Source organism: Camelus ferus, chromosome 4 (genome assembly GCF_009834535.1).
Source record: "Camelus ferus isolate YT-003-E chromosome 4, BCGSAC_Cfer_1.0, whole genome shotgun sequence".
Taxonomy (NCBI): Eukaryota; Metazoa; Chordata; class Mammalia; order Artiodactyla; family Camelidae; genus Camelus; species Camelus ferus.
The window spans coordinates 75,090,263-75,111,814 of NC_045699.1; the positions used below are offsets into that span (position 1 = coordinate 75,090,263).

At 59.2% G+C, this 21,552-nt stretch overlaps 1 protein-coding gene and 1 non-coding gene across 15 annotated transcripts in view; both read right to left on the reverse strand.

The window, feature by feature from the left end:
- EXD3 (exonuclease 3'-5' domain containing 3) overlaps nucleotides 1–21,552 on the reverse strand; it is a 74,182-nt gene that overhangs the window by 17,392 nt on the left and 35,238 nt on the right. For 13 of the 14 annotated variants that reach the window (XM_032479016.1, XM_032479015.1, XM_032479022.1 and 10 more), the window contains 12 exons: nucleotides 20,722–20,822; nucleotides 15,716–15,789; nucleotides 15,571–15,609; nucleotides 13,682–13,848; nucleotides 13,107–13,230; nucleotides 12,622–12,832; nucleotides 12,424–12,533; nucleotides 11,754–11,916; nucleotides 11,463–11,629; nucleotides 11,027–11,182; nucleotides 3,163–3,216; nucleotides 2,818–2,949 (listed from right to left, as the gene is read on the reverse strand). In XM_032479016.1, coding sequence (XP_032334907.1) covers nucleotides 2,818–2,949; nucleotides 3,163–3,216; nucleotides 11,027–11,182; nucleotides 11,463–11,629; nucleotides 11,754–11,916; nucleotides 12,424–12,533; nucleotides 12,622–12,832; nucleotides 13,107–13,230; nucleotides 13,682–13,848; nucleotides 15,571–15,609; nucleotides 15,716–15,789; nucleotides 20,722–20,822 — 1,498 coding nt within the window. The remainder of the gene's footprint in view (nucleotides 1–2,817; nucleotides 2,950–3,162; nucleotides 3,217–11,026; nucleotides 11,183–11,462; nucleotides 11,630–11,753; nucleotides 11,917–12,423; nucleotides 12,534–12,621; nucleotides 12,833–13,106; nucleotides 13,231–13,681; nucleotides 13,849–15,570; nucleotides 15,610–15,715; nucleotides 15,790–20,721; nucleotides 20,823–21,552) is intronic. The other variant, XM_032479017.1, reaches the window with a different exon arrangement.
- On the reverse strand, nucleotides 4,729–4,801 carry TRNAA-CGC. Its single transcript has one exon. It is a non-coding gene; the product is annotated as a tRNA-Ala (tRNA).

The following is a 21,552-nucleotide window of genomic DNA, read 5'->3' on the forward strand; positions in this document are numbered from 1 at the left end:
AGGGTGCTCAGGCCCTCTGGGGGTGTCGGACAGGGCCCTGCCGGCCGAGCACAGCACAGAGGCCCTCTCTGGGTCAGCCCTAAGTGTGCCGCTCTCTGTGGCCAGCGCTCTGTGTGTCCAGATGGGCTTCCGGGCTACCCCAGCCCTCACTGTGGCCTGAGGGGCCGAGAGGGGCTGCGGCTGCACAGCCGCCCAGATGCCAGGCCTCAGACCACCTCCTTGGAGCGTCTGTGTGGCTCCTTTTCTGGGCATCCTGGTGTCCACCTGCGAGGGGGCTGCTGGTCCCCATGGGATGGCCCTGGGGTCAGGATCTGCTCTGGCACTGGACAGGGAGCAGGGCAGCCGGCGTGCAGGCCGGGCGGTCAGCTGTTCCTGCTGCTGTTCAGGCTGAGCTCCTGGGGTGAGGCTGGGAACGCCATGGCGAGGGGCTCTGGGAACGCAGCCCGAGGCCCGGCCAGCCCTGGTGCCCAGACGCCACTGCAATTGGGCAGTGAGCCTCCTCCCCTCATGGTGACCAGGGCTGAGAACCACGGTGGGAGCCAGTGCACTGACACAGAGCCAGCGGTCCTCCCACAGTGCCGAGGGTGCTTCCATGATGATAAGGCTGAGTTCGAATTCAGAAATCCTAGCTTCTCAGGGACCACCTTCTCTGCCCACCTGGTGCTGTCACGTCGGCCTTTTGGGGTCCTTGGGCACATGCACAGACGTCCCCAACCAGCTGTCTGCCACCCAGGGAGGGTCTTGCCCTGGGGCACACCCAGCCTGCTCTGCTCTGGAGCTGAGCCCAGCTGGAAGCTGCTGGACAGCTGTGGGTCTTAGAAGTTCCTGGGCCCTGGTCCCCCCGTCCTGACAAAGGCCCATCAGGTGCCAATACCCAGCCTCACACCTGGGCTCCCACCTACCCCTGTGCAGCGCCAGCCCCTCTCTGTGGTCACACACACACACACACACAGGTCTCCACCTGGCACCCCCCCCCCTCCACCAGTCTGGTGTGTCCTTTGTGCAGCTTCCTGCCCTCTGCTTCCGGGCCCCAAGCCACTGGCCCTGCCTCTGTCCTCACCAGCCGACCACACGCGGGTTGCTTATCTACCACAAAGGGACAGCGCCGGGCAGGGCCCAGCTGGGCAGTGAGGCAGCCCATTGGCCCACGGCCTAAAGAGCTCGGTGCCGCCAGGCCCCTGATGCCTGAGGCGCCCTCCAGACCAGACTTCTGAGAGCCCAGGCCCAGCACCTTCCCTGCAGCCGGCCAGGGGCTCAGCCTGAACCCTCAGAGCCCCAGAACACCCTAGAACCGTACTGGGTCCTCTCCTTCTCACCTGCTGCGGGTCTCCCGCCGTCTGCCCTGCAGCCAGATGCCCCAACTGTCCCCCCGCTACAGCCCGCACAGCTCCCAACGCCTCCCTGGGCCCCTGCGGCCCCCTCAGGAACCGTATTCTGCCCTGGGGCAGTGCCCTTGCTGGGATGCAGTGCTGCCTCCCGACCTTTGAATCGGCCCCATGCCACCCCCGCCCAAAGAGCCCACCTCCCCAGGGCCCTGGTGGAGTGGTGCAGCCGTGAGGAGGCACTCGGGGGCGTGGGCAGCGAGGCTGCAGCTGCCCTGGGTGCCGGGCCCTCGTGGGTCTGAAGAATCAGGCTGCTCCCCAGCATGCGGCTTCCCAGGGCCCTGGTGGGGGTTTCCTCCAAGCCATCCAGCTTCCTGTTTTCACCATCAGAAGCTCTGAAAAGCTCATTAAAATGCCCCCCAGGTCCCCGGACGTCCTGGGGTCTTTACAACACTTGCTGGCTTGAGCAGAGACACAGTTCCTGTCCTCCTGAGCTTAAGCCCAAGGGAAAGCATTCCTGCCGCCTGGCTGGGCCACCAGCCATCCTGCCATCCTGCTGTCCTGGCCAGGCAGGCGCCCCAGGTTCTGCACAGACCGTACCCCAGGCTGGACGGCCGGGGCCCCAGGACCTGCGAACAGGGCCTTCCCTCCTTCTGCTCTCCCTCCCACTCCACTGGGGACCTGCCATCCCTGTGCGCCTGGATGGGGGAGGCCAGGCTGAGATTCCACCAGACAGCTGGGCTTGGGCAGCCACTGCTGTGGCCTGAGGTCCAGGATGTTCTGGGAATAGCCAGTGCGCTGCACCAGCAGCCACCACAGCGCACCAGTGCTGGCCCCGGCCCTCTCCGCCGGCTGCCCGGTGCAGACGCTGAGGCCAAGGGCAACCACACCCCAGCTGGCAGGGCCAGGGACAAAGGCTGCATCAACCCCCTCAGCTGGACGCCTCTGGACCATGCACCCTCTCCCCAGCACGGGTCAGCACAGGGTGCCCAGGCCCCAGGCTCCCCCGCTGGACCCTAACCCTGGGTGTGCTCCGCCAACCGGGGATTTCCTCACCCAGACCCTCCCGGACGTCAGGGTGCACCCAGGGTGGTCCAGACTCTGGACCTCGCCCTCGGAAAATGGGACACGCCCCAGCCAGAGGCGACGTCAGGAGGCCAACCCTGGGTCAGGAGGAAGTTCCCAAACCAGGATGGACACCCTACCTGAGCTGCTCCTTTGGCCTGCAGCTGCCCACCCTGGCCATGCTGGCCCTGACACTCTGCCACCTCCTGACCCCAGACTGCAGGGACCCTACCCCCGACCCCCACTAAGCGCAAAGGCATCTGGGGCTGGGGCTGGGGCTGGGGGTCGGAGGAGAAAACTGCAGGTCAGGCAGTGGCCACTGCTCGCCATCCTGCCACTGGCCAGGGCCTCACCTGTCACAGACGTGGCTCGCTGGCAGCCTGGGGCTCACACCCTGGCCCGAGGCAAGCCTGGGGCATGCAGGACCTACCTGGCAGCGGCTGAAGATGTCCGCAGGGGTGACACGCACATTGAAATGCCTGAGCACGGCCTTCGCCTGCTGCCGGGCCCTGAGGGAGCAGTCCACCGAGAGGCAGCGCCCAGCCCCGACCTGGGCCCGAAGCTGCAGACACAGGCAGATGCTGAGCGGTGGGCCCAGGCCCCCACCTCCCCAGATCTGGGGCCAAGAGCCTCCCATCCGTCCACCCAGGGTGGGGCAGCGGTGCCCAGTCAGCCCCACGGCAAGCAGACCCTGTGGCGGGGGTGGCTGAGGGCCTGGGCTGAGGCCCCCCTGGGAAGATGAGGCCCAGATGTGAGTGGTCCGTGGGGTCCTCACCTTTTGGTATGGCAGCCCCGACGTCAGGATGACCCTTCCCTCCTGCCTGGCAACCTGTGCAGGAGGCAGCGCTGGTCAGTGGGGCAGCTCACGGGCTCTGGGGACTGGGGCTGCCTTTGCCTCCGCTTTCACCAGCCCCCCACCCCTGCCTCTTAGCTGCCTCCTCCTGGCGCCTGAGCAGCCGCCAGATTCCTGCAGCCCGAGTCCTGGGCACCCCTCCTGTTACAGGTTTGGTCCTAGACTCACACAAACATCTCATGTAAATGCAAACAAAATTAAACTTAAAAATCAATCTCTCAAAACCCAAAGAAGATGAAGCCACAGTGACCCGACTACGAAACCCTCGGGCACTATACTACACACCAAAATTGAGAAACACTCTGCAGTAACACTGCTGTTGGCAGTAACGTTGACACTTGCTATTCTGAAACGTTCCTGTGTGAGTTGTGACATAAAACATGGATAGTGCTGGTGTGGTGAGCATTCGGGTTTTCCGCTGAGAGAAAGGAGATTTGGATTAAGATTAAGGCAGTCACCCAATCAACCCTAGATCTGAACAGAAAGCTTCAGTATGAATTTTTGATGAATGTTGTATGTTTTTTAAAAGTATTTCATCACTCTGCCCACGGCAAAGGCCTAGAAACAAGAACCAGCCTTGTAGCTGTGTCCACAATAGCAGGTAAAATGGAAAGACAGTGAGAAAGCCAAACTGATCTAGGATCCCTGGATTAATTTTAACTTTAGACATTGTTAATTCAAATATACATGTTAAAATTTCTAGGGTAACCCCTAAAAGAACAGAAATAAAATTTATAACTTTAAGCTAAAAAAAGGAAAAATAGTACAAGGATGAAAAAGATGAAAGAATATAAGAAACCAAGGAACAAAAGAACAAAAAAAAAAAAAGTAGGAGAAACAGAAAGCACAAATTAGGATACCATAACTGAACACAAATAATATTAGTAGTTACAATAAATGTAAATGGACTAAACTAATAAGTTGAAAAGCAAAGATTGTCAGACTAGCTTTTTTTTAAATCCAACGAGAGGCAGTTTGTAAGAAATACACCTAATATTTAAGAGTAAAGGAAGGTGAACGTGACAGGGTGAGAAAAACACACCTGAATACCAAAGACTGCTGGGGAGGTGGTCTCAGCGTTAGCTCGCACAGACCCCCTGGCAGAGAGCGTCACCAGGGCCAGGGAGGCTCCCCTCATGACTGTGAGGTTTCACTCAACAGGAAAATGCAAGAATTCTAAAGCCTGTATGCACATGTACCTAACAACAACTTTAAAACATATAAAGCAAATATTGACGTGACTTCGAGGAGAATTTGATAAACCCATTGTCATAGGAAACTTCAGTACAGCCCTCCTGGTCCTTGATAAAATCAGCCAGAAAAAGAGCCAGACAACATACAGACGACGTGAGCAAACGTTAAGTAAGCTCAGCCTATGGAGCCTGTGAGAGAGGGAAGTGAGCATGGCTGCAGGAGACTTGTGTCCTTTTAATTTTTTTTTTTTTTTTTTTTTGGTTGGGGGAGGTAATTAGGTTTATTTATTCTTAGAAGAGGTGCTGGGGATTGAACCCAGGACCTCATGCATGCGAAGCATGTGCTCTGCCACTTGAGCTACACCCGTCCCCTCATGCATCCTTTTAAAGTCTACGTGGGACATTTATAGAAACAATCATCTGCTTGGCTACATGCAAGTCTTCACAAATATCTAAACTGGCACGAAAGAGGCTATGCCTCTTGACTCTAATTCAGTTAAGGTAGAAATCGATTTTAAAAAGGTAACTAAAAAGCTCGCAAACCCCAAGTTTTCTGAAACTGGAAAACAGCCTTTTAAAGAACTCTTAGCTCAAATAAGTAATTATAACAGACACAAAAATTATTAGAACTGAAAGTAACGAAAGTGTTACTTATCAAAACTGACCGAACGCAGTGAAAACAGTACTTTGAGAAAAATTTATGGCCTTGAATGTTTACATCATAAAATTTAGAAGGCTGAAAATTAAAGAGCTAAGCATTCCACTTGGAAATAACCCCAAGCAAGCAGAAGGAAGGAAACCATAAAGATAAGAGCAGAAATTAATGAGATGAAAACCAAGAATGCAACAGAAAGATCAACAAAGGCAAATACCAGTTATTTGCAAAGACGTTACACTGACGAATCTCTGTAAGACCAAGAAAAAGCGGAGCCCAAGTGAGCGACAAGCAGGGTAAAGCTGAGCCCCTGCAGGTGCCACAGAGCGCGAAGAGTGCAGCGACAGCCTCACACGCTCAGAAGGCGGGCGGAATGGGCGCACCCCAGAGGAGGTACGAGTTTCCAAAAGTGACTCAAGGCGCAGACAGCAAGCAGCCCTGTAACTACCAAGGAAAACAGCACCAGCCTGGGGACCCCTCCCCCCGTCAGGGCGAGGAGGCTTTGCGGAGCCAGCCAGCACCTGAGAGGGTCATCTCAGTGTTACTCGGAGTTGCAGAAAACAGAGGGGAGGGGAAACTCCCAGTTTGTCGTGAGGCCAGAAGAACAGATGGAGCGAGGAGAAGCTGTGTGTCAGACACGGCCCCGAAGAGGGATCCAGCAACGTGACAGGCTGGCCGGCCGGCTCCCAGTGAGACAGGTTCGCCGCCGCCACAGATCGCAGGGAGCAAAGCCCAGAGCGAGCCCGCGGCTGCAGAGGAAGCATCGGGTAGAATTCAGCTTCTCCCGTGATGAAATGTGAGGCCGACGTGGGCCCAGGGGAGCCCCCTCCGCCTGGTGTGGGGGCCTGGCCACCACCACACTTCACGGAGGGACATTCCCTTTAAACCAGAAACAAGACAGATGGCCCCTGTCCCCACCTATTCGACACAGCCTTGGAGGTCTCGACTACTATGATAGGATACGTACGGGAAAGAAAGAAAACCTAAGATTGGAGAGGAAGAAATAAATCCATCACTGTTCGTAGAGGACACATCCACAAAGAGAACCCCAAGAACTGACAGCCCATTCAGTAGAACACAGGAGAGTTTCGCAAGGCTTCTGGATGTTAGATCCAGTCTTAGGCAACTAAGAACTGAAGGTCAACTGCACTCCCTGGTCTCAGCAGGAAACAGAGCAGTGCCACATGTCACAGCCACAGGACAGAACGTTCCTGGGGTGAAACGTAACAGAGTCCGGGCAGGGCTTTGCAGAGATGGTCACAAAATGTGCGTGGAGCCCTGAGAGGGGTCAGACCAGCATTCACAGACAGAAGACTCAACGTCACAAAACGTCACCTCCCACAAACGAGGCTCATGGTGTCCACGCAGCTCCCAGCACAGCCCCATGGAGGGGCTGTTTCTAAACGTTCACGGGAGGGCAAAGGTCAAGGGGGAGAGAGGTGGGCTCTCCCCACAGAGCCCAAGATGAATTGTGAGGTCAGGGGCTGCAGGACAGAGCGGCACCAGACGTGCCACAGTTCCCAAACCACACCCAGGTCGGGTGACTCCCTAGGAGGACTTGGCGTAAGTCAGGGAAGGATGCAAAGCAAAAACAGCACGTGGACAGCACGTGGACAGCGAGCAGGGGGCACCAGGTCCCACCCCGAGCCTGCCCGGAGGGGCCCGTCGCAGGGACGCGCCTCCACCAGGCAGACCCATTAACGACTCAGCACCTGTACTTTACGCTGGGCTCGGCACCCAGGCACCTCTGCCTGGTGTCTACCGGAGCCACAGACCCTGGGAAGAAAGCAGGCGTCTGCCAGGCCAGGCCATTTGGACGGGCCAGGTGCGGCCAGCCGCTCCCACTGTTCGGGGAGGTTTTCCATCAGCTGCTTACCAGCCAGGACCTGCCCTGCACACAGGCCTTTCCCAGGACGGTGTCAACCCGCCCGCTCCTGGATGAGGCCCTTCACAGAACAGAGGCCGAGCAGCCAGTGTACGTATGGAAGATGCTCAGCTCCACAGATGATCAGAGAGGCAAGTCAAAGACCACGAGGTGCGACTTTACCCCAGCAAGACGGCAAAGCCGTCTGTAGCAACTGAGTCTGACCGTGTTGCCATTCATGCACTCGCGGGCTGGGGCTCGGTGCTCGGGCCGCAGCAGTCTCAGTGCTGCAGCTGCAGGACTGAAGGGCGTCCTTCCAGGCCCATCCTCGGGCCTGAGCTGGGCCTTGGGAGCCTGCCCTCGCCCCTCCCCGACTCTGTCCAGCGCAGGGACAGCGGCCAGCAGCCCCATCGGGCTCGCAGGTCCAAGACATCCTGAGGCAGCAGACGCACAGCCTGTCCTCCTGCAGGAATTCCATGGGGAGTCTGATGGCCATGTCCTGAGGAACTTGGCCGTATCACACCATGGGCCACTAGCGACCTCTTCACCACTGGAGACACGTTCATGAGTGCCCTGAATCGATCAGATGAGCCGACAGGCCCCAGAACCCCCAGGACTACTCAGTGATCACCTCCCGGAGACTTCTGGGTGCACTTCTGGTCCTGACATCTGTACCTGTCGAGGCCCCTGGGGAAGTGGGACCAGCTGGAGGCACACAGATTAACTGCGAGGCGCTGGCTGATGACGGTGGGGCGCCCGGCGGGGCCGACCGAGAGCCACTGCCACCGTGGGCTCAGCCTGGGCTGTTGCACCAGCGGAATGTCTTCTCTCATTCTGGCTTCTGCTAAGGTGGCCAAGGCCCACCCTGACGGGTGATGCACACTCCAACCTTCTGCTCTGAGCAGCCTCTCAGCCCCTCTCCAGGCCACACCGAGGGGAGTGAGCCCTGAATTTGGGCATGTTTCTCCCTCTGGATGGGCTGACAGCCTCCGGGTCGTCAGTTCCAGCTCCTCCCCGCTTGGTGGCTCCTCCCTCCAGGGGACCCTCCTCTCACTGGACCACAAGCAGCAGGACCCCTGGCTGCACCTTTGGCGCACAGCCCGGAGGTCTCATTGGCTGTCTCCCATTCACCTGTGGGACGCCTGCCCCTCCAAGCACAGGACACAGCGCCCTGTGCTTTCTGCTCCGCTGGGAGGGCCCTCGTCCCCTCCCTCACCCACAGTGTGTGAATGATGCTCATCGTGAAAGGTACAGAAACCGAGCCCCAGAGCAGAACCCCTCCCCACAAAGCAGCCAGCCCACCTGCTGGGGGGTGCTGGCAGAGACATGATCGGGAAAGATCCACAGCAAAGGGAAGCAGCCAGAGGGGCTGGGTGGGGGTGCGGCGGCGCCGCGGCGGAGCGAGTGCTTGGCATGCGCGAGGTCCTGGGCTCAACCTCCAGGACCTCTGTTAAGGTGGGAAAAACAGCCAAAGGGGCTCCCGTTGCCGGAGGTGTTCTCTCCAGAACATGCTCGAAGGGCTGCAGTCACCTGCCTCTGAGGCCGTCACAGGGGTAAGAAGTGGACACACTTGTCCAGCTGTGCAGAATGCTGACACACGCGGGTGACAGTAACCCCTGCCTCCCCCCCGCCCCCAAGCATGCCCTCAAAAGACCCTGAGAGCTCAGACCAGAAGGCCAAGGGGCCGGAAGCAGGTCAAAAGCCTCGTGGAAAAGACGTGGGTAAAATCAGCCTGTAGCCAGGCATGGGCCAAGCCTCGATCTGGCTTCCCAGGCCCCTCGGGGGGCACGGCGCGTGGCCTGACACTGAGCGGTGCTGTGCGCATGTTCTGAGGTCTGAACCCCCAGCCCCGGGGCAGCCCAGCTCAGCTCCTCGCCACGTCTGTTCAGCCCGGTGGGGCCCCATCGCTCCTTCTGTCCTGATCTGCGCAGCTTCTCCAGCCTCTCCTGCTGCTTCCACATTTTAGCATCTGTCACAGTGACACCACACTCCTGGCACCAAAATCTATCAGTTTGCTAATGCGGCCACAGCCATTTAACCATAAACTCCAACACAGCTCTGTGGCATGGGACCGGGGGCTCCGTGGGCTCCGTGGGCTCCCTGCTCAGGGCTCACACGTGGAATTCCAGGTGCCAGCGGGATCCGGGCCCTGGGGCTGCAGGACGAAGGTCGGGTGTCCTGGCTGTGCAGCCCGCACCTCTCCACCTTCACGCAGCACCAGCCACCGAGTCCCTCCCCTGCATTGAGTCTGATTTCCATTTCCGTGTTAAGGGCTCCTGTGGTGACCCTAGGCTCACCCGAATAATCCAAAGTCACACCTGCAAATCCCTTCGGCCACATAATGCAAAAGCTCAGAGCCATGACGGGGAGTGGGGGTGCAGGTTAGGGGTCAAACCTGCCTCCCACGTGCTGGAGACCCTGGGACTCTCAGGGCCAGGGGGCAGGCCCCTCCTCCCTGGCTTCTGGTCTGGGTCCTGGAGAAGTCAGGCTGGTCCTCCTGGTCTCAGCCCCTATAGCTGGACACAACCCTGCCTGGGGAAGAGGGGTTTCCTACAGGGATGGCGGCCAGGGCCACCCTCAGCACCACCATGTCCTCCTCCCCGGGCACTCGGCACAGGCCTCCGGAACAGGGGGCCGAGGATGTGGACAGAGTGGACATCCGCTCACAGATGCGAGGCCAGCAACGGAGGCGGGCGTTCCCTCCCAGCGGGCCCCTCCCTCCTGTAGCCCCAGGCAGACCTCCTCCGTCCTTCCGGCCTCAGCTTCCTCATTAGTGAGGGTGGGGGCTGCCAGAAGGAGCCGGGGAGCTGAGCTGCACTGGCGTGCACACACACACATACACACACACACACACACACACACACACACACAAGGCACCTGCTGGCGGAGTAGAGTGTGCAGGGACAGACACACACACAGACACACAGACACACACGCACAGACACACAAGGGGCCTGCTGGCGGAGCGGAGTGCGCAGGGACACACACACAAAACACACACACACACACACGGCACCTGCTGGCGGAGCGGAGTGCGCAGGGAAGTGTGGTGTCGGTGGCAGACCTCATGCTGGTGGACCGACCCCACTGCTCTGCGGTCCTGGGGCCCCCGACCAGCTCTGTGTCCCGGCCACCTGTTCGGTGAGCCTGGGGACACCTTCCCAGGAGAAGGTGATCAAACGCATAAAGGAAACCACATATTAAGAGTCAAAATTATGACCTGGTCCTCTGTCCTCTCACAGCAGCACAATTCCAACAGCCAAGAAGTGGAAACAGCCCGAGTGTCCGTCAAGGGCAGGGGGAATGGAGACGCTGCGGTCCAGCCAAGGGAGCGTTATTTGGTCATAAAAAGGAGTGAAGACCTGACAGACGCTACAACACAGATGAGCCGAGAAAACATGCTGTGTGGAAGAGGCCAGACCCGCAAGGCCCCAGGCGTGTCCGCTCATGTGCAGGGAGCAGAGCAGGCGGGTCCATGGAGCCGGGCCCTGGGGAGGACGTGGGGGCTTCGTGGGCCCTGGGCACATTCCGAAACTGTGCTGATGGTCGCACGGCTCCGTGAAGGGACAAAAGCCACTGGCTTGCACACTGTACTGGGTGAATTGTGTGCTGTGTGAATTACGTCTCAGTAAACCAGCCATGTTCTAATGCCTGAATTCTGACAGCCCTGCTTAGGGCTTCTTCGTGACCCTGGGGCTGGTGCCCCCAGGCAGGGTCCCGCCGTGGGTGTGGGCAGGGCCTCCTGCAGGGGGAGCACCTGCACACCTGACAGTGGCGTCCACTCCCAGCTCCCAGAGGGGGGAACGCCCTCATGGGCACATTGTATTTCTGGGGGCAAAGGACCGTAAGGGCGCCAGGACTACCCAGGGCCCTGCATCAGGCGCCCCCAAAAGGAGCCTCAAGAGCTCCAGGCCCGCAGCCCACGGGTGCCAGGCAGCCGTGATTTTCCACCCCTGGCAACCGGGGGAGGGGCAATGCAGCCAGGGCATTGCGGCAACCGCACACACTGCCCCTGCTCCCGAGGGACTCACGGACGGGCAGGGACGGGGTGCCCCGCACTCCAGGGCCGCTCACCTCGGCTGCCCTGCGGTGGTCCTCGCCGGCGCCCAGCACCAGCACGTCGACGCCCAGACAGCGGAGGCTGCGCGCCAGGCCCTGCAGCATGCTGTCACACACCACGCGGAAGGCCCTGGCCCGGACCTCGGGGATGGCAACCCCCTCCGCCGGCACCTGCAACACAGCCCTACTCAGCGCCACTCTGGACCCAGAGGGGAGCAAGGGCCCTGAGGGCCAGGTGGTCAGCTCTTCACGAGCAATACGTACTCAGTGCGGGAGAGAACAGAAAAGTAGATTTAAACAGAGACACCTGTTCACCCATGAGGGACCCTGAGAGGGGCCTGCACTCACTTCCCGGAGGTCCTGTGTGCACTGGAGTGGGGCAGGGGCCTCAGGGGACACATGGGTGCAAGGCCAGATGCTACCCTGGACCTGGGTAGGGGGCTTCCCCTACCTGCCGGGGCGAAGCCAAGGCCTTCTGCAGGCGGGGCGGCTCCTGCATCCTTGATCTGTCGCTGCGTCCCAGCCTTAGGCTCCTGGCCAGGTCCCCCGACAGGTGGAAGCGGGCGGGCTCTCTGCATAGTGCCCAGTACACCTCCAGCAGGCAGTAGGCGTCAGTGGCTGGGAGGCAAGGTTGGCCTCAGCCTCCGTGTAGGGGGGTGTGGGGATGTGAGGGTGTGGGGTACAGGGGCACAAGGGGCGGGGATGGGGGCTCAGGGTCCATGGCGGGGCGTGGGGTGCTCACCTGCATAGACCAGCTGCCCCTCACCCAGTGGCCGCCGGTCCCAGTTGGAGAGCTGCTGCGTCTTGTCCAGGGGCTTGCCCAGCACCTGCTGCACCAGGAGGCTGAGGCCCCGCGGCCCCCGGGCTCCGTCCACACCTGGGGCTGGCATGTCCACCACACGCATCTGCCAAGACAGTGCCTCCGGGGGGTGAGGGACCCGTCCCGGAGGGAGGACGGCTATAACACACCCTTGCGGCCCCACAAGGGCTCTGGGGAAGGCCTGTGTCCTCCACTGCGGACGGTGCCAGGTGAGGAGGGCGTCGATGCCAAGGCAGGCTGTGTTGGGGTCTCAGGACCACGGTCCCCCGCCCGCTGGCCAGCTCTGGACTAATGTCTTAAACACAAAGGGTGTGTGCCGAGAGCTCCTCTGGGGGTGGGGCCCAAAGCTGAGCTGGTTTGGGGGAGCATGGAGACGTGTGGTGACCCTCCTTCCCTGGGGGACTCTGTGCTCTGGGGCCCTGGTGACCTGTGGCCAGAGAGCGGGGCTGGGGCCTGCCCTGGAAGGCAGAGACTGGCCCTGAGCAAGTCCTGGCCACAGACACCCCCAGCCTGCAGGGAAGGCCCTCACCCAGGCTTCGCGGTGCGGGCAGCTCGGCAGAGAAGGGAACGGCGCCCCCCGCGCAGCACTGACCTGCTTGTGCACCTGCAGCAGGTCCAGGCTGCCGCGCAGCTGCTTCTCTGCGTGGGCCAGGGCGGGGTAGGAAGCTCCTAGGCTCCGCAGGTCCCCCGCCATCCCATAACCTGCAGGCAGGGGCCACTGGTGTGACCGGCACGCAAGGAAGGGTGCCCTGGTACCTGGGCAGAGGGCCGGGGCGGGGGCTGCACTCACCCAGCTTCGTGACAGAAGGTTCTGAGAGCAGCCGAGACACCAGCCGGGAGAAGGCCCGGGGCGCCGGCCCTCCTGCCGGACTCAAGAGCTTGGGCAGGTCCAGCAGGAACACGCGGCCCTCCACGGCCACCTGCATGAGAGACGCCCGGGGCCGGCCCCCTGCACAGAACGAGGGCCTCCACTCCAGGTCCACGCCGACCACCTGGCCGGGCTGCAGACAGAGGAGCTGGCGTGAGCAGCGTGGCCGAGGACCTGTCCGGCCCCCCGAAGGGCCGAAGCTCGGGTGAGGCAGCCTTTGTCAGGGGGGCTTGCCCAGCCCTGTGAGCTCCCACACAGATGGGGTCAAGCGCCCGTGGGCAGCGGCCAGCGCGCAGGCCTCAGGCCTGGAGTCCTTAAGCTGGAGCACTCGGTGTGGACAGAGCACCCAGAGGCCTTGACGAGCTGCCCCTGGGGCCGGCCAGCCCAGCAAGAGCCAAGGGACCCACCTGCAGGAGCTCCTCCTGGTGCCTGGACAGGGCCTCCCATGAGGCCAGGAAGTAGATGTCCTCCCTGGCGATAGGCAGCTGGTAGTGGTCATCCTCCCTGTCCTCAAAAGGCGCCTCGGTGGTCCTGGGGAGGAGCAGAGACGCAGCACTCCCCCCACCACCCTGGGTTCCAGTGCCCACCCCCACCAGCACTTCCCGGGACAGGCCCCGGAGGCGCAGGGCAGTGCGCAGGCCGGTGCCGGCCTGGGCCTGCAGGGTGTTCCTCCCACACACCTCTACCCTCCCAGATGCAGACACCGGGTCCTCAGGCCCCAGGGAGTGTCTAGCTGGGCTGCGGGTCGGGCCACAGGGTCTCTGGACAGACGGGTGGCCAGGAACCGAGGAGGGGTGCCGCCTGTCTCTCCTGCTCTGTGGGTGTCTGTGCTCTGGGAGCAGAGTGTGCACCCCCTTCTTGGTTTTCTCTCACTTCTAATTCCCAAGCCATTGACACGTATGACCCCTGGGGACACTTTCTGAGGGTGGGGGCCCAAGGTAGTATCCTCCTCGTGGGTCCCCCGAGCCTGGCAGGTGCTTACCCCTCCTGGAGCCTGAGCCGGTTGAGCTCTGTTGCCACCGTGGCCGGAAGCTGCTCTGTGGGGAGTGAGAGGTCCAGGACACACCGGGCCACCACGGCCGCGTCGTTATGAGCAGTCAGCAGTTGCAGCAACTGCTCCTGCAGCCACTGGTTCTGCCCCACCAGGCCCTGGGGGATGGAAGCGGGTCGTCTGCCTGGCTCTGCCCCAGCAGCCAGCCCATCCCGGGAGCCCCCAGGCCCTGACCTACCCCCTCAGACCTGGCCCTGAGCCCTTCAGAGGGAGGAAACTGTCCCCCGAAGGCCAGCAGCTCTGGTGAGTGGGGCCCCATGGTGACCAATCAGGTTTGGACCGAGATGCTGAGGGGCCTTGGTGAGGCGGTTGGGGAGAAGGGTCGCTGTCCTGAGCCCACAGCTGTATCCGACTACCCCACGCTCAGCCTGCACCTCTCTCCCCACATCCAAGACCCCACCCACCCCGCTGCCCTGTTGGCCCCCGGCTCCCGGACCTGCACCTGGACCAGCATCACCTCCTAGAGCGTCGTCTGCCCTGCCCCTCTCCATCTGCCTCTGCCCCTCCACACCTCCTCACCCCTGCCCTCGGGCGGCCACTGTGTGCAGGGGGGAGGGGGAGGCCATGGGACACCCCTGCACCCACTGTCCAGAGAGTGGGCACAGGGGCCATGGGGGCTTGCAAGGCTGCATCTGCCTGGCTGCCCCACCCCAGTGCCTTGTGTGGGAGCAGGGGGCCCACCTGGCCCACAGGGATCCAGGTGGGGGTGGGGGGCCGAGTCCCTGCATGCAAGAGGCCACAGGTCACCGTAACTCAGACAGGAGGGGACAGGACCCCCAATGTTCTGAGGAGTCCCTGCTGGCCGGCAGGCGGCCACCTCCCCAGCCGGCTCTGCCCCCCGCAGCCCCGGCGTCCACTTCCCGCAGGCGGCGGGTTCCCACGTGGACGACAATATGTGGAAACCCCTCCACGTCCCTCAGGATGTCCGCTGCCCTTCCGCCCCATCGGCCTTGGCACCGGGGGGGGGGGGGGGGGGGGCAGCCTTCCTGGCCTTGCCCAGGGGTCCGCATTCTTCTCTGGTGACTCACACGGCCCCTGCCCAGCCACTCCAGGGGTGGCTCAGTGCTGCCCTCCGCTGGAATGCCACTCAGGACAGCAGGTCCTGTGTGTGCTGGGGAGGGAGGTGGCCCCAAACTGCACTGACCTCCGCGGAGCTCCTGTGCACACCGTACCCCGGGGACAGCCCTGCACCGGTGACGACCCCTCCAGCTCAGGCCTGAAGGACAGGCAGCAGAATGGCACCGCCCAGGCCACTATCCTGATGGGATCCACAGTTCCCATACCCAGGACCAGACCCTGCAGTCTGGCCCTCTGTGTGCCTCTGCCTCCCCCTAAGAGGCAGGCTGCCTCTTTTCTGCGGGTCACTGGGCTCACTGGGCCTCAGGGCACAGAGCCATGGGCCGGGCGGGCACTGAGGCTAGCTTAGAATCTTCTCTTGGTGAACACTGGGGCACCTCCAGCAAACTCGTCCTCCCCCAGGGCCTGGGAGCTCTGTCCATAGGTGGCGGGGGAAGATCCTGCATCCCAGGCCACTCTGACCCTGCCTCACCCAGGGGTGGGGGGACTAAACACTGCCCTCCCTGTCAGTGTCTGCCTCTGGCACTCCCCCTTCTCAGAGCAGTGGGCAGACCTGAGGCCCCATGCCAGCGTCTCTGCTGGGAGGCGAGGGACCCTGTTTCTGCACTGTCCATTGCCCGACCTGCTGGGGCCGTTGGAGGAGCAGACCTGGGCTGAGAGCTGTGTGAGCTGTTGTGAAAGCTGGTGGGCACCTGCATCCTGGCCCGCCCACACCACCCGGGGTTCCCCTAGGCCTGACTCACCTGCACGTGCTCGGCCCAGCTCTCCTGAGACAGGCTTCTCTGCAAAAGCGGACACCAATGTGGCAACTCCGGGAGCAGGAGAGCCCGCCTTGCTCCGAGCCACCCCCTGCCACCAGCCCAGGCGCGCTGTCGCAGGCACACACACCTCCACCAGCCGCTTGTGGCACAGGTACCGCAGGGCTGCCAGGTGCTGCTGGGTGATCATGTTGGGACACAGAGCTGGAAGGGAGGGCAGGGCTCAGGGTGGAGGGCGGGTGAGGAGTCCGGGGGGAGGAGGGGGCTCGTGGGCCCTGCCAGTCTTCCCGCTCCCTTCACCCCCACCCCCTCCCCCGGGCAGCCTGGATGCCACCAGCAGAGCAGCCCCCACAGCAGGAGGGCAACCCACCTTTGCCAGCACCTCGGGCCACTGCCCCCCACGCTGTTCACCGCTGTCCTCTCTCTGGGTCTCTGGAGCCCCTCCCTCTGTAGAGGCAGCCCCCGCTCCACGGCTTTCCTGCCTTTTCTCCAGGAATGTCAAGTTCTCGAGGGAGGGGCTGTCTTGTTCATGGACATACACCTATGCTAACCCCTCAGCTTCACCTTCGTGTCCTGGTCAGAGCCCAGGGGGCGCCAGGAAGGGCACCCACTGTCCACGCCCCTTCTCCCCAGGGCCACCTGTCCTCACAGCCTGGCTGTCTGAGTCGGATGATGACCACAGAGCCTGCCCACCTGCACCTCCCACAGGGGGCTTTGGCCTTCCCCAGACCTTGGCCAGGACCCACTGCTCTCCAGGGGTGTGGCCATCCCAGCCAGCACCCCACATCTAGCACCGGGACTTCCTAGCAGCAGGGACCCCATCCCAGCCTGGCAGAGGTCAGGGCTGCCCAGAGGCTGGGGACTGCTGGGGGGGAGGCCAGGTGCCCTTCATCCCCCCACCCCTAGGTCCTGTTGAGGCAGGAATGCAGGGCACTGAGGGCTCCAGGCCTGTGGGTGTGCCCCACAGGCCACTCGGGAACCTGGGGCCGCACTGCAAGCCTGAGGAAGGGAGGACAGATGAACAGAGGAACGAATTACTCAGGGGGGGAGGGGACGCTCCGGAGGGAGGCAAAGGCATCCGAAGTCATTGCAGAAGCAAGTCTCACTCCGAGACAGACAGAAGGCAGCTTTCCTGACGTCTCTACAATTTTACACGTCATCTTGCCAGTGAGGTGCTTTGTCAAGAGCCTCCCAGACACAGGGCTGTGTCGGCGGCAGGGCTTCAGGCTGCCGCCTGCACTAACCGGCTAATCCAAACCCGAACAGCCCTTTCTCCCGTAAAGGAGAAGGTGAGGGTGAGAGAGGCCCAATCACCCGACACGGGCTGCAAACCAGATGCATCCGGCTGACCGCCTGCCAGGCTGCGGGGCCAGGCCTGCGGGGAGCGCGGGCCAGAGCGGTGAGCAGGCCCCCAGCCCTCCACTGTGTCAGACTTTGTACTCCCATGTAGGGCACGGGGTCAGTCCACGCGGATGCCCGTGCCACAACAGTGGACACACAGCAAGGACCACGGGGGCGCTGGTGCCCCTCCCCCGGGCAGGCAGTTTTAGGACCTTGGAAATGCTGCCTTGTGTCGCCTCAAGTCAGGAACCACCAGCCCTTCTGCAAAGAGGTGGTCCTGGGACCCTGCGCCGCTGGGACCCTCTCCAGAGCTTCTGAGTCTAGAACTCACCCTCCTGGTTTTCATCTGCAGCCTGAGGGTGGCTGGCTCCTTCCTTCAGCTGCCTCCCTGGCTCCTCAGGGGCCTGGCTGCCTGGCCAGGCCTCTGACGGGGCTCGCATGCCACAGGTGGAGGCCCTCTGTGGGCACAGCGGGCAGCTCCTCGCTCCTGGCTCCCTGATGCACCCGCACTGCCAGCCCGCAGCCGTCCACACCCCTGCTTGCTTCTCCCACCTACGCACCAAACGCAGTGGAGGGGCTGTTCATGAATCAAAACCTCTCAAGGGTGTGCTTTTATCTTTGCAAAAACCCCAACCATCGTCCTCCCCTCTGAAGGGAGGTACCTTCATCAGACGCCTCTTCAAGGGTGGCAGGAGCAAACTAAACCTCCAGCGGAGTGAGGCAGAGAAACGAGAGGATGACGACCAGAGACGGTGCCGAAATTTAGATACAGATCATAAAATAACCACGAGCAGGACATTCAAAGAAAGAAAAGACAGAGTCAGAAATGTCTTCAGGCAACAGGAAACCACACATAGTGAAACAGCAGAAAAAGAACCAAGTGATAACTTCCAGGGCTGAAAACATGACAATCAAAATATGAATCGGGGGTGGATTTCATAGTATGTTGGACACAGATGAAAAGAGAACTCGCAAAGTGGAAGAGACAGCAGAGGACGTGACCGAGATCAGACGACACCGAAGAGAAGGCATGAGAAGCACACGACAGGGACAGCGCCTGGAAGAGAGCGTGGGGCCAGCACACTCAGAGCCCCGGGAGGAGACAGACGCGGAGAAGGGGGATGTCGGAAAGAGACGAGGGCTGGGCGTTGTCCAGAACAGACCGACGGCGCCAATCCACAGATTCAAAAGCTCAACACATCCCAAGCAAGATAAACAAAAAGAAGTGCATAGCTGGTCTCCTTACGTGAATCTGCAGAGCACCAAAGGCAGAGAGAAGACCCTAAAGGCAGCCAGAGAGAGAGAGAGACCACTTTCCCAGGTGAGAAGTTAGGCTTCTTCCCGGCAACACACTTCAGCCCAAAGGACTGGCCTCACACAAAGCACAGCCTGGTCTCTGACCACAGTGAGACTGAGGGACCACACCCGAAAGAACTAAAATGCCACATAGCTCAGAAATTAAGAAACACATTTCTAATTAGCCCATGGGTAGAAGAAGAAAAATCATAATAGAAATTAGAAAATATGTTGAGCTGAGCAATAATGGATATATATTGAAACTTGAGAAATATAATTAAGAAGACTTAAGATTTAGTTTAGTAGGCTGAGTAGGGCACATAACAGAATCAAAAAAACCAAAAGCAGGGCAACAAAAGCAAAAGTTGACATGTGGACTCCATCAAACTAAAAACCTTCTGCAAAGCAAGGCAACAATCAACCAAAGGAAAGGACAACTTATGGAGTAGAAGAAAATATTTGCAAACCATGGGCTGGATAAGGGGTTAATATGCAAAATGTATATGGAACTCATTGAACTTAACAGCAAAAAACCCCAAACAATCTGATTAAAAAATAGGCAAAGAAACTGAAGAGACATTTTCCCAAAGAAGACATACAGATGGCCAAAAGGCACACGAAAAGGTGCTCAACATCACTAACCATTAGGGAAATGCAAATCAGAACCACAGTAAGAAATCACCTCACACCTGTCAGAATGGCTGTTATCAAAAAGACAACAAAGGAAAAGTGTTGGGGGGGATGTGGAGACTAAACTGGTGCAGCCACTGTGCAAAACAGTATGGAGGTTTTTGAAAAAATTAAAAATAGAACCACCATAGGATCCAGCAGTCCCACTTCTGGGTATTTATTCAGAGGGTATGAAATCAGTATCTCAAAGAGACATCTGTGTCCCCCTGTTCACAGCCGCACTATTCACAACAGCCAAGACACGGGAACAACCTAAGTGCCCATCAGCAGACGGCTGGACAAAGACGTTGCTGTACATACACACACTGTGGAATATTATTCAGCTGTAAAAAGAAGGATCCTGCCATTTTCAACAACATGGATGGACCCAGAGGCTGTTATGCTAAGTGAAATAAGTCAGAGAAAGACCAGTACTGTATGATCTCACTCATATGTGGAATGTAAAAAAAAAATCAAAGTCAGAGAAACAGAGAACAGACTGGCGGTTGTCAGAGGTGGGTGTGGGGGTTTGGTGAGATGGAGGAAGGTGGTCAAAAGGTACAAACCTCCAGTTTTAAGGTAAGCAAGTTCTGGGGACGTCATACACAGCATGGTGACTGTAGTTAACAATAGCACACAGATCTTAAAAGTTCTCATCACAGCAAAAAACATTTGTAACTATGTAGGTGATCGATATTAGCTGAACTCACTATGCTGATCATTTCACAATATAAACACATACCAAGTCATCACATTCCACACCTAAACTAATAAAATGTTATATGCCAATTACATCTCAAAACTCACCAGGGCAGGGGGGAGGGGGAGAGCAAAAGCTGGTTCTTTGAAAAGGCTGAAACTTCCAGTGAAGTTGATCAGGAGAAATAAAGAGAAAAAAAGAGAAGGCCCAAGAAACTAACATTCTGAATGCTGCACACTTTTGAAAGACAGGTTTTGCCTTGGAAAAAACCCACTGCTGACTAAGACGAATCAACAGTTTCCACAAGGAAAGGCAACCTGGTTCACAGGCCGTTTCCACCCAACCTCTGAGGAATAAATAACTCCAATCTCAGACAAACACTGTCAGTGAAAAGAAAGGAGGGGTGGTTATCCATCGTGTTTTCAGAGACCAGCTTAACCTCGTACACAAAGCCAGGCACACACATTTCAGGAGATCAAAGTCTGAGTCCAACTTCAGTTGTGAACACAGATGAAAAAATCCTTCAACAAAAAAAAAGTTGGCAAACCAAACCTGGCAGTGTGTGTAAATGGCTCCGCACCACAGCCGAGATGGGGCCACGGCAGGAATGCAAGGTTGGTTCGATGCTACACAGTTGATCAGTGTGGTCTACCACATTAACAGACCAAGGGGAGAAGCATGTCGTCATCCAATAGATGCAGAAAGAGTATTTGATAAAACTCAACATCTGTTCCTGATCAACATGCTCAGTAGACTAGGAAGTGAGAATTTCCATAATCTAACACAGTGAACCCACAAAACGCTATCAGTAAGACTTTCCCTTTGAGACGAGTGAAAGACCAGGCTGCCCATGATCACCATGGGGAGGGCTGAGGAGCCGGAGGGGGTGCAGTGCAGGTGCAGCCTCGGAGGTCCTCACCCCCAGGGGCCCAGACTCCCAGGAGTCACGCCAGGTGGGTGGAAGGGCTCACAGAGCCCAGTCTGCTGAAGGGAAGCAGGAGACAGGAAGGTGGTGCTGGGGTGAGTGGATCCTGGCATCCTGAGCCACCAGCGGCACCAGCCCTGGCATCCCTGGGCATGTGCAGAAGGGCATGCCTGCCCCCGGTGCAGGGTGTAGGGGCCTCACTCACCAGGGTCCAGGCCGTAGCGCTCCAGCAGGCGCAGGACCTGCCGACTCAGCTCTCTGGGACTCAGCCTCTCCAGCCTCACAGAGGTCACCTGCGGGTACCATCTGTAGGAGAGAGACATGGTTCTTGCCCAGCACTGCTTTCTTCTCAGTTAAGACATTTCAAGAGTTTTATTTTCATCAAAGTCATACACCTACAGTTTTTTCCTTTCTTTTTAAAATGGAGGTACTGGGGACTGAACCCAAGATTCCAGGCGCGCTAAGCACGCACCCTACACATGCACAGTTTAAAAGCCCAGTTGTTTCACACGGCCCACAGAAAAGGTGGCGCGTCACCACGCCCCTCCCGGCACTGGTCACCTGCCGACAATTTTGAGATGGTCTAGTGTTTGCCCTCAAGTAGCAGCTTGTACTGTGGTCTCCTGCTGAGTCAGTGCTAGGTGTTCTGTAGGAACATCTCCCCTCAGATGGCCCCCATCCCCAAACGACAGCATCCAATTCCCAGTTAATTCGGCACACGCTGCGTGTACAATACTGTGACCGTGCACATGCTACTGGTGACTAAGCCACCCCTCCTCTGCTCTGCAGTCTAACACTTGCTGGTTTCATTGCTTCCTTAGTCTCTTGTCCTGAGGACAGAGCCCACTCCAGCCCCCCAGTCACTGGCTGCTCCCAGGCCCCTGCCCCTCTCACGTCCAGGCCGTGCAGAGTGAACCTGCAGAAGTCCCCCTTGGCTGAGGAACGTACTAGAGATGGTGTGCTCTGTCTCGCGCTGGACTGAGAAGTTGGCTGGGCTGGGACTTCTGGGTTGAAATAACATTCCCTTAGCAGCAGG